The sequence below is a fragment of the Eretmochelys imbricata genome, chromosome 11 (assembly GCF_965152235.1).
Source record: "Eretmochelys imbricata isolate rEreImb1 chromosome 11, rEreImb1.hap1, whole genome shotgun sequence".
Classification (NCBI taxonomy): Eukaryota; Metazoa; Chordata; order Testudines; family Cheloniidae; genus Eretmochelys; species Eretmochelys imbricata.
In genome coordinates, this window is record NC_135582.1 from 59406295 (window position 1) to 59432194 (window position 25900).

General features: G+C 44.7%; 1 protein-coding gene across 3 annotated transcripts; it reads left to right on the top strand.

The window, feature by feature from the left end:
* The first annotated feature begins 1092 nt into the window (after nucleotides 1–1092).
* On the top strand, nucleotides 1093–25422 carry CASP10 (caspase 10). Of its 3 annotated transcripts, XM_077830463.1 has the most exons (12): nucleotides 1103–1300; nucleotides 5078–5205; nucleotides 6080–6426; nucleotides 7189–7288; nucleotides 8038–8173; nucleotides 9046–9164; nucleotides 11466–11502; nucleotides 11969–12025; nucleotides 13335–13423; nucleotides 15075–15186; nucleotides 16426–16927; nucleotides 20299–25422. In XM_077830463.1, the coding sequence occupies exons 3-12, from the start codon at nucleotides 6113–6115 to the stop codon at nucleotides 20453–20455; spliced, it is 1623 nt and encodes a 540-aa protein (XP_077686589.1). In that variant the 5' UTR covers nucleotides 1103–1300; nucleotides 5078–5205; nucleotides 6080–6112; the 3' UTR covers nucleotides 20456–25422. The 3 variants fall into 3 exon arrangements, with proteins under 3 accessions (XP_077686590.1, XP_077686589.1, XP_077686588.1); XM_077830462.1 differs by lacking the exon at nucleotides 5078–5205 and having other exon boundaries at nucleotides 1104–1300; XM_077830464.1 differs by lacking the exons at nucleotides 5078–5205; nucleotides 16426–16927; nucleotides 20299–25422 and adding an exon at nucleotides 15590–16419 and having other exon boundaries at nucleotides 1093–1300.
* Nucleotides 25423–25900: the final 478 nt, after the last annotated feature.

Here is a 25900-nt window from a genome sequence, read left to right on the forward strand (position 1 = left end):
CTATGAACTGCCAAGCCTAGAGGTGCCAGGGCTCATTGATCACTTGGGCAAAATAGCTCTGTCTGATGGATACCTTGGCAGAGCAGGTGTGTTCATGTAAATACAGTCTGGCCCTGAAGCTTTTTCTCTCCATCCCCACTAGCTGTCAGGGGAGAGCTCATTCAGACCTTGCTTACAAATTATAATTTGAAATGATAAAGTTGGCCAACATTGCTGAAATGAATGGGCCAACATTGTCATAAAAAACAACAGCTGTATGAGGAAGCTAGTCTTTGTTTATATTTTTCAAACCTATTATGTTTTTTTCAGGTACAAGTATTTTATCATATACTGTATATGTTTTGAAGTGTATATTAATGTTTCAATTTCCATTCAAATTTGTAACCAACTAAGTTGGCAACACTGGGTATCTAGTTGATCACTGGGGGCAGGGGGATGTATGGAAATCTGGGGTACGAGGTGTAGGGAAATCCCTGCCGGTATTGCTGAGTACAGCAGAAAGCTTTGAGGGAGCCCTGTTGGAAACGTTGGACAGTACTCACTGGTTTACAGCACAATGGCCCTATGCTAACCTCAGATTGGGGAACATGTGCATGGAGTCTGCATTCAAGTTTCAATTCCTAGCTCTGCAGCCAGGTTCAAAGGATCTTCTGTCTGAATTAGTTTTTTAAACCAGCTATTGTGACAAATAACATCTTAAATTGGCTGTCAGTAAAAGTTTCTTTTTCCATTGTGTTCATTTTGTGCATTTGGCAGCACTTAATATATAGGCAGGGGCACTATTTCCTCTGCATACTCTGCCTTATTCAGTTTCTCCTGTAATTTATGTGTTTTTCATGCACCAATAAAACGGGGTGAAAATGAAAAGGGAAAATGTGATCGTTAAACCATTGGAAGGGGAGCTCAGAGCAGATATAGCATCAGAAATTACTCGTAACTTTCTTTTAAAACTGATGTTCAAGTTAACTTTGAGGTTTCACATTAGCTCGGTCTGATAGATGGCTGTTTTTCTTTTTGTTTATGGATACATGTGCTAATATCCTTTGATTCTGATGTGGGTGTAGCCATTTGTATTGCTGTATTTGGTGGATCAGAAAAGGGGAGGGGCTGATATGTACCAACTTGCTGAAGGGCAAGGCTTTTCAGGGCATGCTCTCCCTTCCTGTGAAAGTTTGTCTTTTCAGTTTTCTTGCTGCAGGTTGTGAACAGGCAATATTGAGAATTTTCTGCAGTAGAGACATTGTTGTGCTTAGATCTGGGTCAAGCGTATTAACTTCCTGTGGACTCTGGAATGCTGAAGGTATGTTTGTCTCTTTTCTTTCTCAGACTTTCCTCTTGATTCTTTAACTCTGTGCCAGCTTTGTTATAAAAAATGCTACTGCTGACATGTACTTTGTTAGTAACAGGGTTTGTCATGGGGGGAAAAAGGTTTTTCAAGTCATTACATGAAAGTAGATCAGACTGGTTAAGCACTCCCCTCCTCTCACCCAAACACCCTCAGTCTTGGAAAGGGAAAAGCGAAACTGGGATGGTCACCATGACATGGCATTTTACAGCAGTTGTCTCGCCAAACAGGACAGGGATGTTCTGAACGCAAAGAAATTATTTTGAAAGTTGGGTGCTGGGGAACTTGTAAGAAAGGAAAGTTGTAAAGGAAATGGAAGCAAGTCCCCAGAAGTGTGAAAGAGCAAAAAATCCCTGGAAGGATAGTCTGGCCTGTTACAGGCAGTAGGTCCCATTTGTAGTTCCCTCTTCCAGCCCATGATCAGATGCACAGCGCTGGGTCCTGCCTACTCCTGAAAATCCACCATGCTGTGGGGACCAGTTGAAAACCAGTGTTGTTGGCGTTGTCAGTGTAGACGAGACAACCGTATTTTGTGTTACTGTGTTCACCAATCGCGCCACGGCCAGGCGCACTCCTCGTGCAGACGCGCTGGGTAATCTTCCCCGAACTTTGTTTCAAGGCAGCTCAAAAGCCACCGCAGCAAAACCCCTGGGTAGGCGGGGAGGGATGGCTCAGTGGTTTCAGCATTGGCCTGCTAAACCCAGGGTTGTGAGTTCCCCTCTCTCCCTGCCCGCGGGAGGCGGAGCGAGCGAGCCGGGGGTGAGGGTGAGGTAAAGGCTGTAGGCCCGGGCGGGCGGGCGGCCGCCCCGCTCTTGCTCCGGGTGGGGCTCCCCCCGCGCATGCGCACGCTGGCCCGAAGCAGGCGGGGGATGGGGTGGGCGCGGCTGTCGGGGGAGGTGCCGGTTGGTCCCGTGTCTGTGGGGGGCGGGGGTGAGGCCCCGGCCGCCCCTCCCTCTCCCCGCGCCCGGCCCAACCCAGCCCTTCCTCAGGGAAGCCGCTGAGGCGCTGGCCTGACGGGGATGCGCGCCGTGGAGTGGTGAGCAGGGGGGGCCCTGCCTCCCGCAAGCCCCCACTTCCCTCCTCCAGCTTATACCAACCCCCCGCCGGCCCCGTCCCGCGGCATCCCCCCCCAGTTCCCCCCTCCCGGCCTCCCCCAGCTCCCCCCGCCGGCCGCAGACCCCACCCTCCCCGCCGGCCCCGTTCCGCGGCACCCCCCCCCCAGCCTGCCCCAGACACTCAGCCCCCATCCCCCCAGCTCTTCCCCACCTGCCCCACCCCCCCACAGACACCCAGCCCCCTGCCCCCACCGCCTGCCCCGTCCCCCAGCATCCCCCAGACCCTGTGGCACCACCTGCTTCCCATAGTTTTCCTGATCTAGAAATGTAGAAGGAGTGTCTGAGTGGTGGTTGGTGCAAAGTAGGCTTTCTCGAGGGTGGGCATGTGATTGTGTTACTAGGACTGGTTATAGAGTAGCAGCCATGTTAGTCTGTATCCGCAAAAAGAAAAGGAGGACTTGTGGCACCTTAGAGACTAGCAATTTTATTTGAGCATGAGCTTTCGTGAGCTACAGCTCACTTCATCGGATGCATACCGTGGAAAATACAGTGGGGAGATTTATACACATAGAGAACATGAAACAATGGGTGTTACCATACACACTGTAACAAGAGTGATCAGGTAAGGTGAGCTAACCCAGGAATCTATCCTTGCAACAAAGCCTGTTGCCAACTGTGTCCACGTATCTGTTCAGGGGACACCATCACAGGGCCTAATCACATCAGCCGCACTATCAGAGGCTCGTTCACCTGCACATCTACCAATGTGATATATGCCCTCATGTGCCAGCAATGCCCCTCTGCCATGTACATTGGCCAAACTGGACAGTCTCTACGTAAAAGAATAAATGGACACAAATCAGACGTCAAGAATTATAACATTCAAAAACCAGTCGGGGAACACTTCAATCTCTCTGGTCACTTGATTACAGACCTAAAAGTGGCAATTCTTCAACAAAAAAACTTCAAAAACAGACTCCAGTGAGAGACTGCTGAATTGGAATTAATTTGAATAAAGACTGGGAGTGGATATGTCATTACACAAAGTAAAACTATTTCCCCATGTTTATCCCCTCCCCCCGGTTCCTCACACTTTCTTGTCAACTGCTGGAAATGGCCCACCTTGATTATCACTACAAAAGGTTCTTCCTCCCTCCCCTCTCCTGCTGGTAATAGCTCACCTTAACTGAGCACTCTTGTTACAGTGTGTATGGTAACACCCATTGTTTCATGTTCTCTGTGTATATAAAATCTCCCCACTGTATTTTCCACTACATGGATCCGATAAAGTGAGTTGTAGCTCACGAAAGCTTATGCTCAAATAAATTTGTTAGTCTCTAAGGTGCTACAAGTACTCCTTTTCTTTTTAGGACTGATTATGAATCACCCCTCCTGCCCCTCCAGAAAGAGGGGACATAGTACATGAGTCTTAGCTTTACTTGTGTATCCCTCTTAGGGTAAGATAGGTGGAGGTGTGAAACTAGGAAGCAGGGTTTTGTTGGTTGTATTTTGATTTTACAGAGTGGCTGTCCATCCCTTCTTCCCACCCCCTCTCCCTATGTCTTTCTGTAGTGTCCGCCAGCTGCTCTGGGCGGACTGGTTTCTCTCCACACGTGTCTCGCTTTTTGCCCCCTTAATCCCTCCGAGATACAAAATACACACACACATTTTTTAAAATTTCATTAATGTTTAGTTTTTAAATGGTTTAATCTAAAATTTTTAATCATATTTTTGTACCAATTTAAGTTTTATATTTAGCAACTGTTCGTTTTTAGCTTAGCCCAATTCAGCAACAGTGCCAGCTGTGAAAACGCTGGCTGGAATGGTGCGGGAGATAGAATAGCTAAGCTGCAAAACACAGGAGAGGCTGGGATCTGTAACTGATGGTGTCAGGCATCAAGCTGTGAAGATTTGGAATTGGGAAAGCAGCCATGTGTGTTCTAGTGAGAATTTGTACTGAGTTTTTATCATGTGGTTCTATTGGGATTTGACTAACTGGTAGAGAAGTGGGGGCTGGTCTGTGCACAAATTTGCCCCTTTTAACTGATAAGTCTGCACTTGGAGCTGGGGGTGTGATTCCCAGCTAGAGGAGATATACCTGCTTTAGCTCTCATCTAGCTAGTGTAGTAAAAATAGTAATGTAGCCAGAACAGACAGTGCCAGTGGCAGGAGGGGCTTGCTGCCCTGGGTATGTGCCTAGGGTCTCTGATAGGATCATGCTTGCGGTGCTGGCCCTCCTGCTGTCCTTGGTTAAAAACAAGATGTTAGGTAAACTTCTGTGTGTAGAAAGGCCTTAGATCTATGCTTTCTCGCAGCCATCTTGTTTATAAGTGAAGACGGTGCTGCAATATGTGGGACAGAAGATTGAGGGAGTTAGTCTGTATGAAGAGGAAAAGGATGTAAGCAAAATTTTGGTACGAGTATGTAGGTAGAGGTGGGAGGAAGCGGGTAGTCTGAACTCTTTGTTTCTATTCCTGGCTCTGGGAAGCGTTGTTTAGTGGTTAGAGGAGAGATGGCCCAGGACTCATGAATTATATTTCCCACCCACATACACACACAGCAATGCCCTACTGATTTCTCCCCGAAACATGCACTCACCCCTTTACCTGCTGACTGCCTCCCAAGCTTTTAGTGTTCATTGATCATCTCCCACTTTTCCTTTTGTCTTTGTATGAAGAGAACTGTGGTGAAAGGCCTAAAGACAACCTGCTGCCAAATTAAAGTGAGTGGTCCACCGAGGAACCCCAACATGTCCAGGAAAGGGAGCTGGCAGTGAAGCAGAAAGCATATTATTCTCCATTAAATGTAATAGAATTGTATTAATTTCTCTAGAACCCTGTTAGTTTCACTCCTATTAAATTCTATAGGACTTTTTCGTAAGGGAAGTTTGAGAGTAGGAAGGAGACTCTTTGCTTTCACATTTGGTACAGAACAGCAAACTAGCTGCAGAGTGGTGAAGGTGTAGGGGATGTGCACTCTACAGCTACCATAGTGCTGAGAACTTGAGCTTCCAGGTGATAATGTCACTGCTGGTGTGTTTCAGCCTAAGGGCAAGGAGAGCACCAGCCATTTTGGCACCTGAGCAGAAAACATTTTCAGTGTCCCCCTTACCCGCAGTGGCTGAGGCCCCCCCCCCCAAAGCCACACAGCACCCCAGTTTGGTGCCCACCCTTGCTCACACTACCCTAGTGCCAGCCTTGGGGAAGAGCATCTTCTCCTCCTCCTGGTCATGGGAAGTAGTGGCAGAGCTCCCATGATGCAAACTCAAGGGCAGGAGGAAGTCTCACTTTCTTGTCCTCTCCCAGCCATGGCAAGATGTAGTCAAGCTGCAGGGACCAAGAGCAGCACCTTGTTCTCTTTCTACCCCCACCCACTATAAAGACACTGGAGCCACACTTCAGAAGTGAGAGAGAGTGATCAGCGGGGGACTCTTCTCTCTCCTGATCACAAGAAGAGGAAGGAGCAGATCTTGCCACACTGCTGCAGTGTGGTGCATGCAGGAAGGAGTTAAGTCGTCCACTGAGTATTTGGCTTCTGATGGTTTGGAAGAAATAACTGGCCGACACAGAGTATCAAGGATGCTGCTTAGTGCCTATTAGAAGCTAAAGTTCAGTTCTTCCCTAGCATTAGTGCCATTTGATTCATTACATTGGACTCTTCTTTGCCTTTCCATTCTCAGGTTGTGAAGTGTATCTCCTAAAGAGCCTCCAGCATGGGTGATGACATGAGCATAAAGTTTCACCAGCAGCTTCTAGTCATTGATGAAAACCTGGGAACTGAAGAAGTGGAGGCCCTGAAATTTCTCTGTAGTGACTTGCTGTCCTTCAAAAAGCTGGAAGCTGTAGAATCAGCTCAGGACATCTTCCAGCTCCTCATGGCTAAGGATTTCCTGAATAAGGAAGATACTTTCATAGTAGCTGAGCTTTTGTACAGGATTAGGTGTCACTTCCTGCTCCATAAACTTGGCTACACTAAGGAGACAGTGCAAGAAAATCTACCCTGGAAAGGGAAGGTATCTCGGTACAGGTGAGCTTTCTGGGAACTGGGTGTCTCCAGACATTTTCTGCCTTGAAAGAATGTTGATCTGTTACTTGCTGTGTGATATTTGAAAGTTATGAAGTGAAGTTTGGTGATTAGGTTTTACAGTATGCAGATGCTTAGACTAATCAGTGACTTTTAATATTTTTTCTTGGGGTGAGGCTGCAAAGCTCAGAGCATTCTTGGGCCAACAACGCATTAGAAAGGCCTGGGTCCTCTTCTGTCCTTATGTTGTGCCAGAGGAGAGGAGTGACACAGTGTGCCATAGACTGTCATTCCTGTCTCATAGGTTTCCACTACTATCTCTTTGGCTCTTCCTCCTTTGCTCTGTCCCTCTCTCTCTGTAAATTGGGTTGGATTGGGATTTTTTATAACCTCTTCCTCCTACGACAACCTAAATTCCCTCAGCTCTTCCATATTAATTTGCTTATGCCACTGGTAAGTTCCTGACCATAACGCTTGGCTGCTGATCATGCTCTTCATGCTCTACTACGCCAGCTCTAGCTCTCCAGCATTGCCTGCAGTCTGCCTGCTGCATGTTGACCTTTGCTGAGCAGGCTAAGTGGAGATCACCAGGTGTGCTACAGGTGAAGCAGGTGGCAGCATTGGAGGAGCATAGCAGAGCTTCCAATAGTGGGCACGTTACTGTTATCTGAGTGTTGCTTTGGGGGGGCTATGGGGTGCCAATGTAGAATTTACAGTATGTATACAATGGTATTTAGTTCACCTAACCGGATTTATGTCACATAGGCAGATGCTGTATGAACTGTCAGAGGACATCACCAGTGAGGATTTAAGAAGAGCCATGTTCCTCTTGAGGAACCAGCTCCCAAAGAAGCTGACAAATATGGTATGTGGGGAGAGGGCCAAGAATGCTAGAGGCTCTATTACTGAGACTAGGAGAGAGAGTGGAGAGAGGGTTTTGGCAGCATATGGCATCAGCTTATTGTGTCAGCATGTGATTGGGGGAGTAGATATTTGGGCAATGGTATATTTCTACCAGAGGGAAGGTGGTGGCTGAGTGGGGCTAGGAAGTGTAGGGCCTGGTTCTCATTTACACTAAGGACTGTTATGCTGCACTGTCTCTCTCTTGTATTTGCTGTGTGATGGATTCTGAGGCCTTTCAAATCCTAGAGGTCACTAGGAAATACAATACCAGGCTAAACCCCCCAGCTATGTTATAGCATAGTTGGCTCTGGTCTGTGTATATGGGACCAAGACACATGACATTAACTAGTTACTTGATTGTGATACAGACTATAACGTAGTTCACTTATACAGCGTGGTATTGGCTATACATACAATCAGGATCAAACCAGATTATGAAGCTGTCAGTGAGCTACCATGTTACAACATGATTTGCCCCCCAGCTTTGTGAAATGTACTGTGGAGGCATCTCCTTGGTAGTAAGAAGCAAAACGGATAAGAATAAGTATAAAGTGGGAAGTGTAAGGATTGTGAGGTGTTTTATATTTCAGCAGTATGTACTCCAGGAGAATCAGTGTCTGTTATTTTTTTTAAAGGCAGGGCAGGCTTTTGTAGATCGTATTAATATTTAAGGAGCCGGTTAAGTGTACTTGACTCTCTCTTTCCTTGCAGTCCAGTCTAGAGCTGCTGAACTTTCTGGAAAAACAAGACTATTTAGCAGAAAACAACTTGCAAATACTGGAGAAAATCTGTATGGAAATTTCACCTGATCTCCTGAAAACAGTAAACAAATACAAAATGGAAAGAGGTGAGTAATTCTGAATGGGCTGCTGTGTGTGCCAGCAGGTTTACTAGAACAGATTGAACTAGTTGCTGTGTCTGGTAGCTGGAGATGCTGTGTGTGTCCTCCACATGTATTGCTACACCTGAGACTAAAAGTGGGGCACTTGTGGTCTTTGCATATGAGCTCTGCTTTGCTGCCTTTAGTTTTTGCTACCTGCTAGCAGCAGTACTGTAAGAATATACGTAGTAGCTCCAAAATGGCTGTGGCCAGACAAAGCGGTCCAGTGGATGGGGCATGAGACTGGGAGACTGGAAACCTTTATTCTGTCTCTGACTCTGCTACTGACCCTGCTGTAGGACTGTGAGAAAGTTACTTGACCTCTCTGTGCCTCAGTTTTCACAGCTGTGAAATGGAGGCAACAAGACTGACCCTCCTTTGGATAGAGCCTTATTGTGTGTGGATGAACAGCACTCTAGAAGTGCTGTATATTGACCTGCACAAGAGGGAGGGATTTGTTGATAGGTGGCAGGCTAAATGAGCGTGTGCATATGCATGTATGTTGTAAAATGTGTGGTTCCCTCTCCAGTAGAGTCTGCGCCATAATTATTAAGCTTATTTCATTTAGGATCTGTAGGATAGACATTTGCATGCTGAAAGGGCACAATGTTTCATTTAGACAGTTATCCAGAACCAGTTCTGGGAGAAGCTGGACAGTTATGTTCCCCCACTGACTTCATCTTACAGGCTTCTTATCCCTTTGATGGAATTTCTGTACATTTATGTTTTAAACATCTCTTGCTAGATGCCTCTCCACATTTCCTTTATTAAGGAGATTAGTTTGTGCTTAGCTGTTTCTCTTGTTTTCACAAAGTTGTTTATTATGCCTCTCCTGTTAGTTTCTCTAGCTCAGCAGGAAAGCAGTCTGCCAGTCAAAGAAGCTGCATCACTTCCCCATCACATCCCTGAAGGACTGTGTCATTCTGGAGGTGATGTCAGGCTATTGACTTCCTCACAGGTATGCTGCAGTGAGCCTATTTTCTTCACTCTTGCTTCTGTATTGTCGTTGACTGAAGTCTAGCTAAATCATGCCTTCTGATCTGGGAAAGGAAGCAGAGTCTGCTATAAATATGGTTACCAAGGACATCAAATAATTAGTAAGGCTACAATTTAGTCACAGAGGTCATGGAAGTCACGGACTTCTGTGAATTCTTCTGCTTCAGCTGTCAGCACCTGAAGCCAAGACTGGAGGCGGGACTTTGCGTCCCTGCCCTGCAACTAGGGCTGGATAGCTGGAACCAGCACCCTGCAGGGGGGAGGGTGCTGCAGCTGGGCTGTGAGCCCCTGTCCAGGAGCTGCGGCCAGCTCCAGAGTGGGAGCTGTGTGCTCCCCGTGGCTGCACCCCCCCACTTCATTCCAGCCCCGTGGCATCCGCCAGGGGCTGCGTCGGGGGCCATGCGCCTCCCTCGCGGCGTCCCAGAGCCATGCTCCTCCTCCCAGCAGGGGCTTGGCAGGGGCTGGGGCTGTGGCCGTGTCTGTGTACCCCTGTCCCAGAACTGCTGCCAGCTCTGGAATGGAGACTGCATGCCACCCCCGGTGGCTGCACACCTTCTCCCCCCCCCCCTGTGTCTCAGCCCCATGGTTTTTGCCAAGGGCTGCAGTGGGGACCATGCTGCAGCTGGAGTTGTGTGCCCCAGCCCTGTGGCTGCAGCTGGGACCATGTGCCCCTGCCCGGCTGCTGCAATGGAGGGGCGTGTGTCCCCCTATGGCTTCCCAGGGATGCGTCCAGAGCTTGGTGGGGGCTGCAGCTCTGGAGCGGGGGATGGGTGTCCCTGTGGCTGTGCCCTCCCCTGTGGCCGCTGGAGGCTGGGGGCTCAGCCTGTTGGTCCCACCCCTCCAGACTCCATTCCTCCCCCGCTACTTAGCCCTGACCCCGGTTATTTTTAGTAAAGTCACGGACAGGTCACAGGCTCTGTAAATTTTTTTTTATTGCTCTTGACCTGTCTGTGACTTTTACTAAAAATTACCGTGACAAAATCTTAGCCTTAATAATTAGGGTCAGAGCATCCTAAAAGCCATGTATGCCTTATTCCTCTTGAATATATTTAGTGTTAGGAAGGGAGAAGTGTCAAAAGAGATGTCTTTAAAGAAAGAAGAACTGGATAGCTCAGGGGATTGGGAATGAGGTCAAAGACTAAGCGGTTATGGAGACTTAATTATCCTCACAGAAGCATGCTCCCTCTAGGCAAGAGCTGAGGTACATTGGGCAATCAGGGAAGTTTGTGTTGCTGCTATTAGTGATGTACCTGGTTTATATATAAATAGAGGGCTTCAATCTCCATGGCTTTCAGTCTGGCATCTTTCACAATAGAAAAACTAGCACAATCATTTGTTTTTAAAGCATAGTTTGCATGAGGCCATTTTATGTTCCTGTTTCCCTCTTTCATAATATAACAATGTGAAGGCAATCTCAGGGAGATGAAAAAGGTAACATTTAAAAATGCTAAAAAAAATGTATACACTGTAGAATAAACCTGAGGAACTTGCTACAGCATGTTATTGAAGCAAATAGCTTACTAAGATTCAAAAGCGTTTGACATTTATACAAGTGAGAATGGTATGTGCTAGGATACAATTGCAAGGGTTCTCAATTCTTATCCAGGGCATAGACTGCTCATCAGCTGAGGCAGGAAGAAATGTCTCCCCATTGCTAGAGACATACATAGTGTACAATTAGGTGCATCGTGGGACTGGAAGCCTTCCTCCTCTGAAGCATCTATTATTGTCCCGTGGTTGAAGAGAGGATACCAGACTACACAGACTATTGTTTTGCTCTGATATGGTAATTCCCATGTTCCTGAACTATAGGGAATTTTTATCCTGAGTAAACTGTTGGCACCACTGACATCAATAAGTTTTCCCATTGACTTCAGTGTACCCTATGTGATTGCATGTGCTGCAAGGTCCACTCATAAGGTCAATGGAAGTGTAGTGTCATTTAAGGACACCATATATGCTTTTCGCGTGGAGCTTCCCAGAAAATAAAACCCCCTCTGCGGGCAGCACTCTCTTCTAGATGCTCACCTCTGATGGGCTTGCTGCAGCTCTGAAATGTCTGGCCCTTGCCACTCAACTGCTAAACATGTTGCTGCCCTTGGGGACTCTGTCTTGCCTCTGTCTGCTATCTCTTTCCAAAATGCCATGTGGCACTGACACTTATCAAGTCTTTTTTTCTGCTAAAATCACTATTAAAATCTATTTTATTGATTTTATTACATTGATTTTAATGCAGGTATTCCCCTCTTCCTCCTTCATATAGGAGACCCCTATCAAATCTCTGGATTCTAATATTTATGGTAAGTCTTTCTGGGAAGTGTTTTTATTTTTAATGTCTATATTTCTAGTTTTATACGTTTCTAACTGATTTTAGTTTATTTTAGAAAATTTTGAAGTCTCCATTTACAACAGTAGTTTTAAAATAGTGTGACTGATTTGCTTTAGGTTGGCTTTTTCTTTTCCTGTTGGCACAAGCTGGTTTTGGGGATTGGCTGCTCACATTTAGAGAACAGCCACAGGTAATCAGCAAATCCCACTGCTGTGGATTGTCACTTGTGACAGGGAAATAGCTAACATGCTTTCCAGAAAATTTAAAGAAGGTCTGACTAGAGGCAAAAAGCTGTCTCTGCCCCCTTAATTGTACACAAATACTATGAGTTAAGGCGATAGGACTCTGTTACTGTTAGTGTAACTACTGATTAAGTCAAATTGTTATTTTAATGGGCTCATGAGACAATTTTATTTCTGTCTTTCTTGCTTTTATAGACTCTGGGAGCCTGCGGGAACATGCTGGGAGTGTGTATTTCATAGCTGCCAGACAAGGTATGTCTTAATAAGTTTTTCTGTGTTTTTATTTTAAGTAGCTCTTATTGCTGGCTGCCTAAAAGTAAAGAGAGTATGAATTTTCGGAGCAGGTTCAAACAGATTTGGAGAGTTCCTGGAATGTCACTTGAGTAGTACTATGGTCTATTGCCCTTGCTTGGAGAGACAGGCCAGTTGGAGGAGTAACAAGGAGAGGGCTTATTTTGCAGCTTTCCCTTTCTAAGATCATTGAGAGTGCAGCACCAGACAGTCAGGCACTCTTAGAGGAAATGAGAGAATAGCTTATGTGTAGGCAGATCACCAGTCTCTTCAATCCCACTCCTTCTCCCCTCCCTGCCACACATACAGGCTCTCCCCTCTTCTCCCCAGGAAGAATCCTCCCTTTCTCAACCCTTCAGTCTTCTGCATATCACCAAAAAAAACCAAACACCATGCTGCCAGCCCCAGCAGTTTGGCAACTGCATGTGCCTGTGCTATTTGCATTTCCCTAGGACAGTAGCATGTTGGAGAAATTACAGTAAATCAAGATCATTAATCAACAGGGAGTCGAGGACTGGGGTCTGTAAGATTGCTTCCTTTCACATGATTTTAAATAAATGGTATATTTATTGCTTAATTAGACTCAATCTGAGCTACAGGATTCCCTTAGTAGGTGTACAGTGGGAAATGAGAGCTCTAAAGAAGGCAAGGCAGGGGGGAATATTTCTTGCCCAAATAAATGTAATTCTGATTGTTCTAATCAGCACAAATGGCACCATGAGATTTCATATTTGCCTCAATGACTGAAGGTCAAATTGCTGTTAAGTTTAAAAACAAAAAATCAGGTTTTTGCCCTCTAACTGCCAGATCCCTGAATGCAACCTGGAAATGAGTCAAACTGGCTCTTCCCTACTTCCGCATCATTCCCTAAAAAGATTCTGTAATTGGATTTAAGGGCATGCCTACACCACAACTTCAGCCACCTTTGGGGACTCACTTAGAACACAGTTGACCCCCAATCTAGTGGAAAATTCTCTTGAAGATCCATGAGGCAGAATCCATCATCCTCACTCTTCCAGAGCTTGTTGATTCTGCAATACTAATAGGAGTAAAATTTTATTTGTGTCACTGAAGTGTGTGAGTAGATATGACCTGGAACAAACAGGAGGAGAACTGCTGAATAAGACAATGGAATTTTTACTACATTTTTCTTTTAGTGTAATAGCACTTTAATAATCATGAAAACTGCTGCATTTTAGTAGAATTCAGGTTTGGTGCATCTACAGAGAGTAGATTTAACCCCCTAAACGTTTGTATAATTTTTTTCTAGATGACAAAGCAGTAAATGTTATTCAAGGCATCTCTGAACTAAGCCAGGAACAACCTGCAAGGATCAGCAACCCAGAAAGCAAAACGGAGGTTTGAGGCAATCGCCTAAATACTTTCCTGACTCTAATCAATAACTTGGAGGATTTGCTCAGCTTAAAAGGACAGTGCTAAGTTTTCCACTGTTCTTAATACCTTTTTAGAACCCTGATATAGTTTCTTTCTCTCCTTGTACCATTGGGCAAGCATGGAATTCCCCCTCTTGTCTTCTTCTCTATGATGTGAATGAAGTTTTGGTGGGAAAATGAATCCTGCTGTTTTTATTTAACCACTTCAGTTCCTAGAATTTCTTTTACCAAAATATTCATGTTGGTGCATCAGCAACATCAGCTGATGTCTGCACTGCTCTAGAAATGGTGCAGTTTGGCACCAAAGGAGCACAAAGAGCTGACCCTGATTCTCTTCCCACTAAATTGGGAGTCACTCCATTATAAAGGCTGTAGGGTTAAACTGATGTAACTGGGAGTAGAGTCAAGCCTGCCGTTTTTGAAGACTCCCCTGATAATTAGTAGCTCTTATCAATATTGGGGATGAGTTGTAGATTTAAAGAGACAATATTTGGAATCCAGATGACTTTTCAGTTTTTACCATAGTCACATTGGAGACTAAGGGCCAGCCCTAGGCATGTGCCACACTTGTGGCCTCGCTTGCCCCTGTTCTGTCAGTTTTCTTTCCCAGCACAAGAGTAAAAACTGCCTCTGACCCCCCCTCACCCTGAGAGACAAAGTTAGGGATCCATGTGTCTGTGGCTTCACAGTGCCAAGGGTCCAAGACAGTCCTCCTACTAGCTGTGGAAATAATCTCTTCCTGTCCCCTCATGACAGTTATCCCCAACTCCCTACCAACTGTAGAATTCTGTTGCTAAGCTCTGCCCCAAGTGCTAACCTTTTCCCCCTCAGAGTCAAATGTGCTAATAAGTTACCGAAGTCTGCCTAGGGCTCCACATCTGTCTTCTCATACAGGATGACACTCCTGAGGCCTAAATTTTCAAAAGTAACCAGTGATTTTGGATGTTTGTTTCAAACTTTTGAGTGCCTAACCTGATACACCTTGAAGAGGTTGTTAGAGTGAGTGTTCAGCATTTCCTGAAATAACCAGCCTCTTTAAGGTTTCTCAAATTGGGAGCCTGAAAAATTAGAGCATCCAAAATCACTGCTCACTTTGAAAATCTTTGTCTGACTTTGTTATAGGCTGAGTCCTTGCCTGACTAGTAATTATTGTAGATGGTACAATAATACCACTTCTAAATTTTGCTTGGTAATCTTACCTTTTATCATTCCTCTCTATTATATAAGCTGTAAAATAAAGAAGTTTCACTTAACAGAAGTCTGTGGCTTTTAAACAAAGCTTAACAGCACTGGATGGTTCATTTTTAGAGCAGTTATATGATAAAGGAGTTTCGTCTTTCTTTTGTTCCGCTAATGTTATGTACCTCCCGTTAATGCCAAATGGAAATATATGCACATATCACAGAAGACAATATATTTCTTCTGGGGGGAGGGTACAGCAAAAGGGGCATCTCAAAAACTCTAGGCAGTACAGGGGATTGAAAATCCCAGGGGGATACAGAAATAGTAACCTCACAGGTGGATTGCACTCTTGAATCTAAAGGCAATAGATTGTCTTCTTAAAAATAAAATTCCTTCATAAAAGCTGTGAGCTTCTTTCTGCTTCCTGTCAACAGAAGCTGATGACCTATAAAATGGATGGGCCACACAGAGGCTATTGCCTCATTATTAATAATTTTAACTTTACTGGGACTCTTCAGATGAGGAGAGGATCTGATAAAGATGCTGGTAAGTCACTTCTGGTTTAGACTCTGCTCTGCCTCTTCATGGGTTGTACTTCTAATGTCTGTATAGGTTTTGTTTGCTCATATTTTAAGTACATAGTTATAAGCAGTATACACTCATACAAGTCAAATAATGCCACTTGTATCACGAGTGTGGGGGGGAAACTAAACACATGATTGATTACTAGACAGGAGTGAGTTTGCAGTGGCATCTTTTTCAGTGCAACCAAACTGTCTGTGTAATTCCAAAAGGGTGTCCAAATTAAAACTTCTCCAAGACTTACTATAGCTAGACCTATGATAAGAGAAACATGTTTGATAGTTTTCTTAGAGCACTGAACCCATTATTGTATTAAATGTGACATCTGTTGTATGTAACTATTAATAGTTCTGTCTCTTATTTTCAGGGGCTTAATGTAAATTAAGCTAATTCACAGATCAAAAATGCCTTCAATTTGTGATTTATCTCTTTGAGTTGAGCCCAAGATATAGAGTTCTTCAGTTGCAAAGTTATGTGCTATTGATATATTACTGAATGTGCATATTGCAATAGTGTTTAGAGGCCATCCTAGCTGGGGGCCCATTGTGTTACAAGCTGTACAGACAAAAAGAAAATGACAGTTCCTACCCCAAAAACCATGTATGATTATACATCCAAATCTTGGGGTGGTTTAGCCACCTTGACCTCAGTTGATCTATGCCCGATCTATGCTAGTGCAAGTGAGATCAAAATCAGGGCCTTTAGCTCTTCTTGTTATGTAGATATTTTTTGTGATGGACTGTACTTTTTGTTTGTTCACTTACTTTCTAAATCACCATATTCAGTAGTATTCCAGGGTCTCTATTCTCTAGTATGAATGAGCAGGGTTCTACTTGGAGCAAACCCAATCTGAAATTCTGCCAAGTGCCCCCAGTGTCTACCAAGAATCCCAGTTTTGCTCATCCACTTGTGCTGGTTGCGTGTACATGCACAAAAGTGCCTGTAGGTCTCAGGCTTTGCTTTATGAAACTTTGGCCTGAAAAACTCAGGCATGTTTGAGCCTCATGATTGTGCTGGGTTTGGGTTCCATTTGTCCTCAGATCTACTCTAGTGTGTGTGGTTGTTTGTTTGCAGATGCTGCTTTGTGTGAAGTCAGTTACTCTTCAGCTTAGCTTGCATAGTGATTTTATATTATGATTATATTATCCTCCCACCCTCCCCAGCTTTTCTTTTCTTTTTTTTCTTTTTTTTTTTAAATAACAGAGATGCTGGCGCAAGTGTTTACATGGCTTGGTCTGGATGTGAAGACTTATGCTGATAAGACATCAGTAGAAATAGAAAATCTCATGCAGGAATGGCAGTCGAAAGATCACAGAGACAGGGACTGCTTTGTATGCTGTATTCTATCTCACGGAGAGTCAGGATTGGTCTATGGGACAGATGAACGAGAAGTACCAATCCGCAAGATCATGTCCTACTTCACAGCCAGCCAATGCCTACAGCTGGCTGAAAAACCCAAACTCTTTTTTATCCAGGCATGTCAAGGCAAAGAGATACAACAGGCTGTCTACATTGAATCAGATGCACAGAATCCTGACTTGCTTCCTGTACAGCAACTAGTCTCCCCTTTCGAAAGCATTCCAGAAGAAGCTGATTTCCTCCTTGGCATGGCCACAGTGGGTGGCTATGCATCTTTCCGCCACATACACCATGGTACTTGGTACATTCAAGCCCTCTGCAATAAGTTACAGCTCTTGGTACCAAGGTAATACTTCTGTGTAGATTGAGAGTGAGAATTTACTGATAACATAGGGCTGTATACATAGTAGGTTATTGTGTGGCATGCCGGGGGTGGTGGGGAGAATCTACAGCAGGCCAGCTTGCTGTGCAGTAACATCCCATGTAGACACTGCTACACTGCAGTGAAAGTCCTGGAGTGCGGATTGGTGTACTACTGCTTGAAAGTGTAATATGCCAAGCACTATTCCAGGATTTTACTGTGCTGTAGCAGTGTCCACATGGGACTTTACTGCATGGCAAGATGGTGTGCTGCTGTTTTTGACCCTGGCTTCCTGTGCAGTAACTTGCCATGTAACAAGCCCCTATACCCCAGTGGGTGAAGAAATGGGAGTGACTGCTGAATCTTTGCTCACCAAAGGCAAGCCTAAGTCTAAGGACTTGCCCACCCACAAACTTGCACTAGATTTTTTTAATTTGTACAAACTCCTACGTGGACACATATCAGTTTAAAACTGGTAATGTGTTTAGCTTGTCCCTGTAAACTTACATAAATGTTTGCAGCACCATGGCGTTAGGGATGGTCTGAGGAGGCTGGGTTTTAGTTTTACCAAACCAAACTGAAAACTAAGGCTGCTTCAGGTCCAGGTTCTCTTTTTGAATGGGTTTGGGCTTTGTCCCATCTGTTAGATACCTACACAGTGTCTTCTAGATGCTATGGTAGAATTATGGAAAATGCTACAGTCTTACTGTACGTGTTTCTTTGCTGCTGCGTGGTGTTCAGTTTGAGCCTTTGTTGTAGTAAGGTGCATGATATGCACGAGTCCAGCCATGAGGAACTCTGATTAGGTTTGCCTGCTGTAGAGAGTGGCAAGCACCGGGGCTGGGGGCGACGGCGTGGCGGCAAATTTAATCCCTTGTGTAACCTCACTGACTTGGATGGAGTTACAAGGGATGAATCTGGCCCAAGAATGCAGATTCAGGTCATTACTTTTCTTTTGTTATTTCATGACTGTATTAAGGAAGAGAAGAGCGAAAATGTACCATGGATAAACTATGGCATCAGAGAGTCTCTTGGTCCCAATTTTACGCACATTCAAGAGACAATGTCAGAGAGAATGTAGGAATACGTGCAAAAAGGGTGTATTAGTAGTTTATCATCATTTACACCCAAAATCTTTAGTCCCAATTCTCTATAACTCTTACTTCTCAGGCACATCCAGAATTTTCTAGGGAGGTAGGTCCCAGCCTGTACCCAATTCTCCCACAAATCGGTACTGTGACCCAGTGTACTTAGGGCTGGAAAAGCCAAGGTCAGGGCAGGCTGCAAAAGTAAAAGGAGATACTCCCAAGACTGGTGGGTAACACTGAAGTTAAACTCACCAACCAGTCACAAACTCTGCTTCTGATCCTCCACGCTGGTTATCAAGAAGCTGAAAAAGAAATCACAGCGCCCCCTTTATTGCATTCCAGTTTCCAGGCTCCCAATCAGCACATAGGTCCAGTACAGTGAGAAGTTATTTTAAAACTTTGTTCATGTATACAAAATGTTCTTCTGACCCCAAAGGGTTAGCCACATTACCAGGTCAATAGGAATTTGGCTCTTACCCGAAATACCACACTGCCAGCCAATCCTTTAGTGTCTAAAACTAAAGATTTATTATTACTCCTGAGGGAATTCTGTGCCAAAAATTTAAAATTATGCCAAAAAATTGTGCACACAATATTTTAAAATTTTGCAAATTTTATTTGTCAATAAATAAATGTGGAGGCTCCAGCATGGCAGTGGGGAGCACAGGCAACTGACTGCACAGAAGTGAGAGATCACCCTGCGGGCCTCTCGTCCCCTACCCAGGATATGGACTTGGTGGTAAAACTGCACCCAACCCTGACACAGCACAAGGACCAGGCCTGCCCCAGAAACATCCTAGGGCCTTGCCCCTCCATGCCAAGCACACTAGCTGTAGGCAGGCAGGATCAGCCCAGTAAGATCCAAGTGTGGAGAGGCTTAGTGTGGGGAGATCCAGGTGTGGTGTGATAAGGTTCTGTGTGGGGCAATCTGGGTGTGGGTGGCTTGATGGTGGGTTTTGGTGTGGGGTGGATCTGGATGAATAGGGGTGCAGACACAATGGTACTCTGCAGGGGAGTCCAGGTGAAGGTGGTTGGGGCCCAGCGCGGGGGTCTGGGTGTAGAGTGCTCAGCAGGAGGGGTTCAGGTGCTAGCTTGGTGAGATGCAGGTCCGGGTGCTGGCTTGGTGGGAATCTGGGTATGGGGAACTAGTCAGGGTAGTCCAGATCCGGGTAGGATAAGGTTTGTTGGGGTGGGGGTTTGAGTGTGGGGGGTAGTCTCAGTGCAGGGGTGGAGTCCCGAGCTTCATTTCTAGAAAAGTTACTCCAGTGGTAAGAAGCATGAATGAAGACAAAATGGAGATGATGCAGTTGCCTTTTATATTCTTTTGCCATGAGGCTTTTACTTCCTGTATCCCAAACACAAGCTTCACAGCACATGGAAAAGTCTTAGAGTGCTTTGTCCATAGGCAGGCCACTACATGGCTTGCTGACTCATCAGGTGTAGTCCCTTTGTACAGCCGATGTCCTTTGATGGGCCATCAAGCAGGCTATGCTGTTCTGTCTGGGGGGTCACTCAGATGCACAACACAAGTTTGAAATACAGATATACCCTACATACCTATAACTCATAATACAAACGTGATGCAAACATATAAGCAAGATTATCATACTTGGCAAATTATAACATTTTCACAGATACCTTACACGGCATACCTGGCATGACTCATTGCAATTTTACAATATTAGTATCCATAATATCATAAAGTGTCTCCTGTATTCTATACAGTGACACATGTGCCATTTTCCCAAGGTGATTCTTCTGCCCCTTTCTGGAGCTGTTTTCCTGCTTAGCATTCCCACTGCCTCCTGTTGCTGTGGGTGTTGTCTCTCCTTCTTCTCTCTGGAATGAACTGGGTCTGGTTTATACAGTCCAGACCCTCACGCTGCCAGCAGCCACTGAGAGGACTGATTAATGGGCGTCATTTGCTTGTGAAGTTTTTCTTTTTTTCTCTCCCCATGTGGCAGTTCATTCTGTCACACCAGTATTGTTTGTGTGTGATTCTTTGTGTTAGGTACATGGGAGACCATTCTACTACCATTGAGGTCAATGAGAGAGTTACTGTTGATTTCAGTGGGAGTAGGAATGTGGCCTCCGTAGTCTTGAAGCCTCATACTGAATTCAGAAAAGTGTTTAGTGTGTTTGTGGAATACTATTGCACGTTAAGAGTGCAGTGTTGCCAATATGTTCTACTGGCATTGTTTCTGTGAATCAGGGTTAACTATAGCACTCTGGTTAATCAGAGATACTGTTTTGTTTCTCTGGCTGTAGAGGTGAAGACATCTTGTCAATTCTTACTGAAGTCAATGAAGATGTGAGCAAACGTGCAGACAACTTGGGAAGAAAGAAACAGATGCCCCAGCCAGCCTACACCTTGAGGAAGAAACTGATATTCCCAGTGCCTAGAAGTCCACCCCCATCACAGTAGCAATAGGGTTTTTTTTCTGTTCATTTACGATCCCATCTTGCATTGGATAAGCCAGCGCTCTTCTTATTAAATCAGGTGGATGGTAAACGATTACCATTCAGGATGAGGTCTTCCTGAAATCGCTAATACGTGGAGCCAAAGGAGAGTGCGATAGGTACAACCAGTGGGCCAACTGGTCACAATGTCTGTGTTTGCGGAAATGACTGGTGGTGGTGGGGTTTGCTGGCAATCTGAATAAATACAGACTTTTGCAAGCACTTCTGGGTTTCTGCAGGTGAAATAGGTGCTGCGTGGGTTACTGTGGACACAATAGGTGCAGATGACTTTCCATAGCTAAACCAGAGGGGTGTTAATGATCTGTTTTAAGACCATGGTTCTTTTCTCTGTACATTAATGATTTGGAATCCTGCCAGTGAGATCTCTTATCATGTGGAACAGTCTCCAAAATCAGAATGGACAAGACACCAGCAAATGTGGTCTAGGGAGCTAATCCTACAGTGACAAGTGGACATTGGTCTATTCCCTCTCAAATTTAAATGATTTACACTCTGTGGAGCCACTAGATTCCTCATGTAAAGCATTTATTAATCCCAGAGTGCATGCTGTTGCCTTAAAACTGGATGTTAATTTGGTATGTGGTTGGTTTAGCATTCATTGTCCAAAATCAAATTGTTCCAGCAGCACAAAATCTGCATTATTGCCTCCTGTAGGAAACCAGCTTTCTCACTGCCATATCAGAGGGTGGGGTGGGGGCTATGGTTCAACATGAAAGAGCCGCTGATTATCATTTATCTGTCAGATAGGGCATCTAACACTGCTGTGGACACAACAGGTTTTGGTTAGCTTTGTTTTTAAGCGCAAAAGTCTATAGGGATTAATTTCTCCATTATTTATAAAGACCACCACAAATGTGAGTATATGAGAAATGGGTGAGAGCTGGGCTGGAACAAAACTCCTGTCTTTGGGGTCAGAGTGACTATATCCCTGTTCCAGTGTGAGTAGACTAGAGTCTGTAAAATCCACCTTGCAGGATTGTCCTGTGAGATTAGAAGTGAAATTCAGTGTATGGTAAAATCTTCAGTGGTGCATCTCTTACCTGGATGTCTTTTTACTTGTTTCTTTTCCAGGGGTGTTAGTGTCCTCATGTGGTGACCGGGGTGTATGGCAACATAAATGGAAATTAATTGGCAAAATACAGCCATCTCTGGTTTAGAAGGCAGCAGCCAGCTTTGTATAGCAGTGAGATGGATTTTGGGGAGAGGGAAAATTTTGGCCAAGGAGAACAGGGCAATTCCCTAGTCCCACAAAACATGCAGTGGGATTTTTAGCGTGTACATACAGCAGACAAAGCCTCAGTATTTTTTAGGGTCTCAATCTGAGACTGCTCCCATACAATAAACTGCATAAAACTCATCTTATCTACCTCAAAGACAAGTAAGGTCAATTGGACCCTGCTGGGATATGAATCTGTGGTTCCAGAAATGCTAGCTGTTTCAAACTTTATGCTCAGATAAATCATCTCCTGCATGTATAGTAAAATGCTGCTATTTTAATAAAAGCTGGTAACATTTATTTTTCAGCAGCATAGTTTTTGCAATCCGAAACACTATTACCAAGAAAAATAATCTTCCCCGCTTCACCCAGAAGTGAGCTGTTGAAGTGAAGGATTAGGGCTGGGTTTTAAGATGCCTGTGTTCAATTCCTTGTTTTGCCTCAGACTTCCTGTGTGACACTGGGCAAGTCACTTAATCTCTCTGTGCCTCCGTTCTCTGTCTGTGAAATGGGGGGATAATAGAATTGCCCTACCCTGTGCTGGTATGGGGGGATAAATTAACATTTGTGAGGTGCTCAGATACTTTGGGGTGGGGTGGGGAGAAAGCTATATAAATATCTAGACAGGTAGACCTGGATCCCAGGCCACAAAATTTAAAGAGAAGATACTTAGGAATAAGCAAGACCCCAGTCCTGTAAGGTGCTGACGCCCCACTAGTCCCTCTGAAGTAAAAGGGAATTTAAGGGGTTCTCCACCTCACAGGATTGGGTCCTTATTTGCTTTCAAGGCAGAGACTTTGTCTATCTGTGGAGTTCTGTGTACACTGTGGCACTGTAGAATAAATAACCCATGCAGAAGCCATTTAGGTAGCTGGTGCACTCTGTCTCCTCAGGCTTCCTTAGCAGCTCCATCACACCTTCCTTACTAGTTTCTACGCCCTAAACAGCTGAGCAGAGGGAAACAGCCAGCTTCAAAGCTCTTTCCACACTCTTCCCCACCAGGCACTTGCTTTGCACTTCTGACTTGCCTTCCAAATGGTTTCTGGGGGGAGATTATCAAAACCTTTACCCAGGCTTTACTTGACTCTTCAGTGCTGCTGATGAGTTCATTATAGAGAGAGAGGCCGCACAGTCTCATTCACACTAATCACAAACACCAAAAGAAAAACATTTCCTAGTCAGAGATGGACCTGCTCTGTTGGTAGGTGGTGATCCTGTGTTTCCTGGAAAATAGCCTTCCCTCTGGGACTCTGTAAGTTCCCTAGCCACCTTAATCATTACTAGCCATTCCTCTGGCCAAACAGGTATGGAGGGGTTCTGTTTTCAGTGCTTCATTTAATTAGCCAGAAGAATTGAGTATGTTACCGCCACTACATTTCCAACTCATGCTAGAATAGAGAGGAAGGTCCAATAATATTAAACCCTTGGACTGCATTGTGGTAGGGCACACAAGCCTACTACTAGGGTAGAAACTTAAATAATTTCTAAAAGGTTATATATTCCACCAAATTTTTTCTCTTTTTCTTATGCCTGTAGCAGAGATACTTCTGATGGTTGTCTCCAGTTAGAACAACTTTTTTGGCCCAGTTTCGAGTTTGTGAGATGGTCTTCTAGGTGGTGGTCTGCTTTGGCTAAGCCTCTAGATTTTCTTAAAACGCTCTGTCCAAGTGACAGCTCTTGGTAGTTTTCTTTTTATTGGAACATTGTGCCAAGTGTATTGTCACAATGTCATATTTTGTTATAAGTGTTTATTTTGTGTACACTTTTGTGTTTGCAATATAGTGCAATATTTGTGCTAGCCAAATACGAAGACCTCAGCCTAAGATCTCCCATTATCTACAGCTGGCCAACATTGCTCACTTCAGTGGCCACTGTGAATGTGGCCCAAAATGTCTTATCTACTCCAAGTTCAGCTCATAATTCCATTAACTGGAGAGCAGCTCAGGTTCATTTGCTGAGGCAAAATAACGGCACTCTCTTTTTAACAGTAAGCCGGTGGTACCCTGGCCAGTGGCATCTTCATTTGCAGGCTGTTGGGGCCTGCCTGTGAATTGTAATCTCTATAGCAGGTTTTCTCAAACTTCATTGCATCATGACCCCCTTCTGACAACAAAAATTACTACATGACCCCAGCCTGAGCCCTGCCTCTGGGGGGTGGGGGGGAGCGAAGCCAAAGCTTGAAGGCTTCAGCCTTGGGCAGGGGGGCTGTAACCTGAGTCTTGCCGCCCAAGGCTGAAGCCCTTGGATTTTGGCTTCAGTCCTGGGCAGTGCGGCTCTGACTTAGACTTCAGCCCCAGGCCCCAACAAGTCTAACGCCAGCCCTAGCACCACCATTAAAATAAGGTTGCCACCCACTTTGGGGTCCCAACCCACAGTTTGAGAACCACTGCTCTATAGTATGGCAAACAACCCAGTCCTCCTATTCTGGCTATGGTCGAGCACTCAGGAATGTGAAAGGTTTAAAAGAGCAATGTATATATGTGTGTTGCATCCAACCTGAAAGTGCTGTTCTGTTAATATTGCTTCCATTAGTATTTGTGTTAAATAATATAAGTTTTACTGGTGCTGACGTGGACTAATCACAGGTATAGAGCTCTGTGGTTTGGGCGTCAGGAAGATGTTTCAAGAGGTCTGGGCAGAGTTCTGTGGGAGCCTGATTGCATCTCTATGTTTGTGCTCGATAGATAGGGAACACCTCCTTGCTCTGTGTCCTTTCTCTGGAGAGAGCTCTGCACAGTTATTTTCCAGTTAAAGTACCAAGGTGGTTAACAGTGGGCAGACGGTCCTAGGTTGCCTCCCATCTTGATTTGTTTCCACAGGACTGTGCCTGTAGATTGGTAACTTCAATTTATGCTACTGCCACAGTCTCCCCCCATAGTTAGGGCTTGTCTACACGTGCATGTTGCACCAGTATCATTGACACTGATTTACTTAAAGCCATACAGCTATTTCAGTGGGGTGTGTTCACGCTGCTGTGCTTACACCATAGTATGGCACAACCCTTATGTGCATGTAGCAGCATGCTGCACTGATGTGAGCAGTGCAGTGTGGGTGGGTATCCCAGGGTCCCTTGAACCACCTGAGCAGCAAAGTTCAGAAAAGTTGCCAGGCAGGTCAATAGAGCTCGTGCCAATAACCAACATTTCTCCCCAGGTTTCTCCCTTTAAGGACCCAAAAGGGAGTGATAGGTGGAATAGCCTGTCCTCTCATTATTTTGTCCACCAATTAGACCTAGCACACTAATTTTAGTTCATTGATTTCCAATTCCTCAATGTTTTTGTTTACCAGTGTTTTTGTTTACTTAACGCAGTCCTTGAATAACAATGATAATCCTTTTTGTTTCGACTAATTCGGTTTTTGTCTCGCTTTTGCACCTTTTTCCATCAATATTTGTTGTTACAGGTTATTGTGACGTTTTACACTTTTCATAGTTGAGCTCACAGTTAAGGTAGGCCCAATTATCACTACAGGGGACTTTGGGCAACAGAGAACAATATGGAAAAAAAATAGGAATTTAGTAGTGAAACTGGTGGGATACACAGAGGAAGAGAGGGGAGGTAGCCTGGACCCTGGAAAAAGAAGATGCCCCTGAAATTGCTGCAGGTGGTAAAAAACCTGCTCCAGAAAGAACTGTGTGCACAAACGAACAACCAAGAGTTGTCCAGTTAGCAAATAAAATAACTGTTTCTCTGCCAGGCTGTCTCCTTTGTTTTCTCTGCTCTTGGTACATCTGTGCAAGTGGAAACTAAATGCAAGGTGATACACTGGACATTGCAGTCTTGAAGAGGAACTGATAAAGCCTGAGGAGTCCAGAATTCAATTGACATGGAGGCTGAGCCATCCTCTTGATGATTTTATTCTGTGGATGATGAGGACTTGTGTTCTCAGGACTATCAATCCAGGACCTTTCAAAAACACTTAAAATAGGTAGGAGGGGTTTGAGTTTTTTGGTAGGAATGGGCTGGGGGGTCGACCTCCGAAATGATGCAGACTTGTATGGCCTTAGCTTTATGGAAGGGGACATCATATAAATCTAAAATAAATTAATGCAAATCAACAAAGCTCATGCCAACCACAATAAGGTAATGGAATCCAGCTCTCCCGATGCCTGTTCTTGTGAAGCATGGATAGCAAGGAGTTCCAACAACTGACTGTTTCTGTACCTAAGAATTC

Excerpts from the sequence above, each read along its gene's own strand:
- CASP10 (XM_077830463.1), top strand. The coding sequence starts at position 6,113 with ATGGGTGATGACATGAGCATAAAGTTTCACCAGCAGCTTCTAGTCATT. Across the intron at positions 9,165-11,465 it reads GGCTATTGACTTCCTCACAG|GAGACCCCTATCAAATCTCT; the intron begins GTATGCTGCAGT and ends TCCTTCATATAG. Across the intron at positions 11,503-11,968 it reads TCTGGATTCTAATATTTATG|ACTCTGGGAGCCTGCGGGAA; the intron begins GTAAGTCTTTCT and ends TTGCTTTTATAG.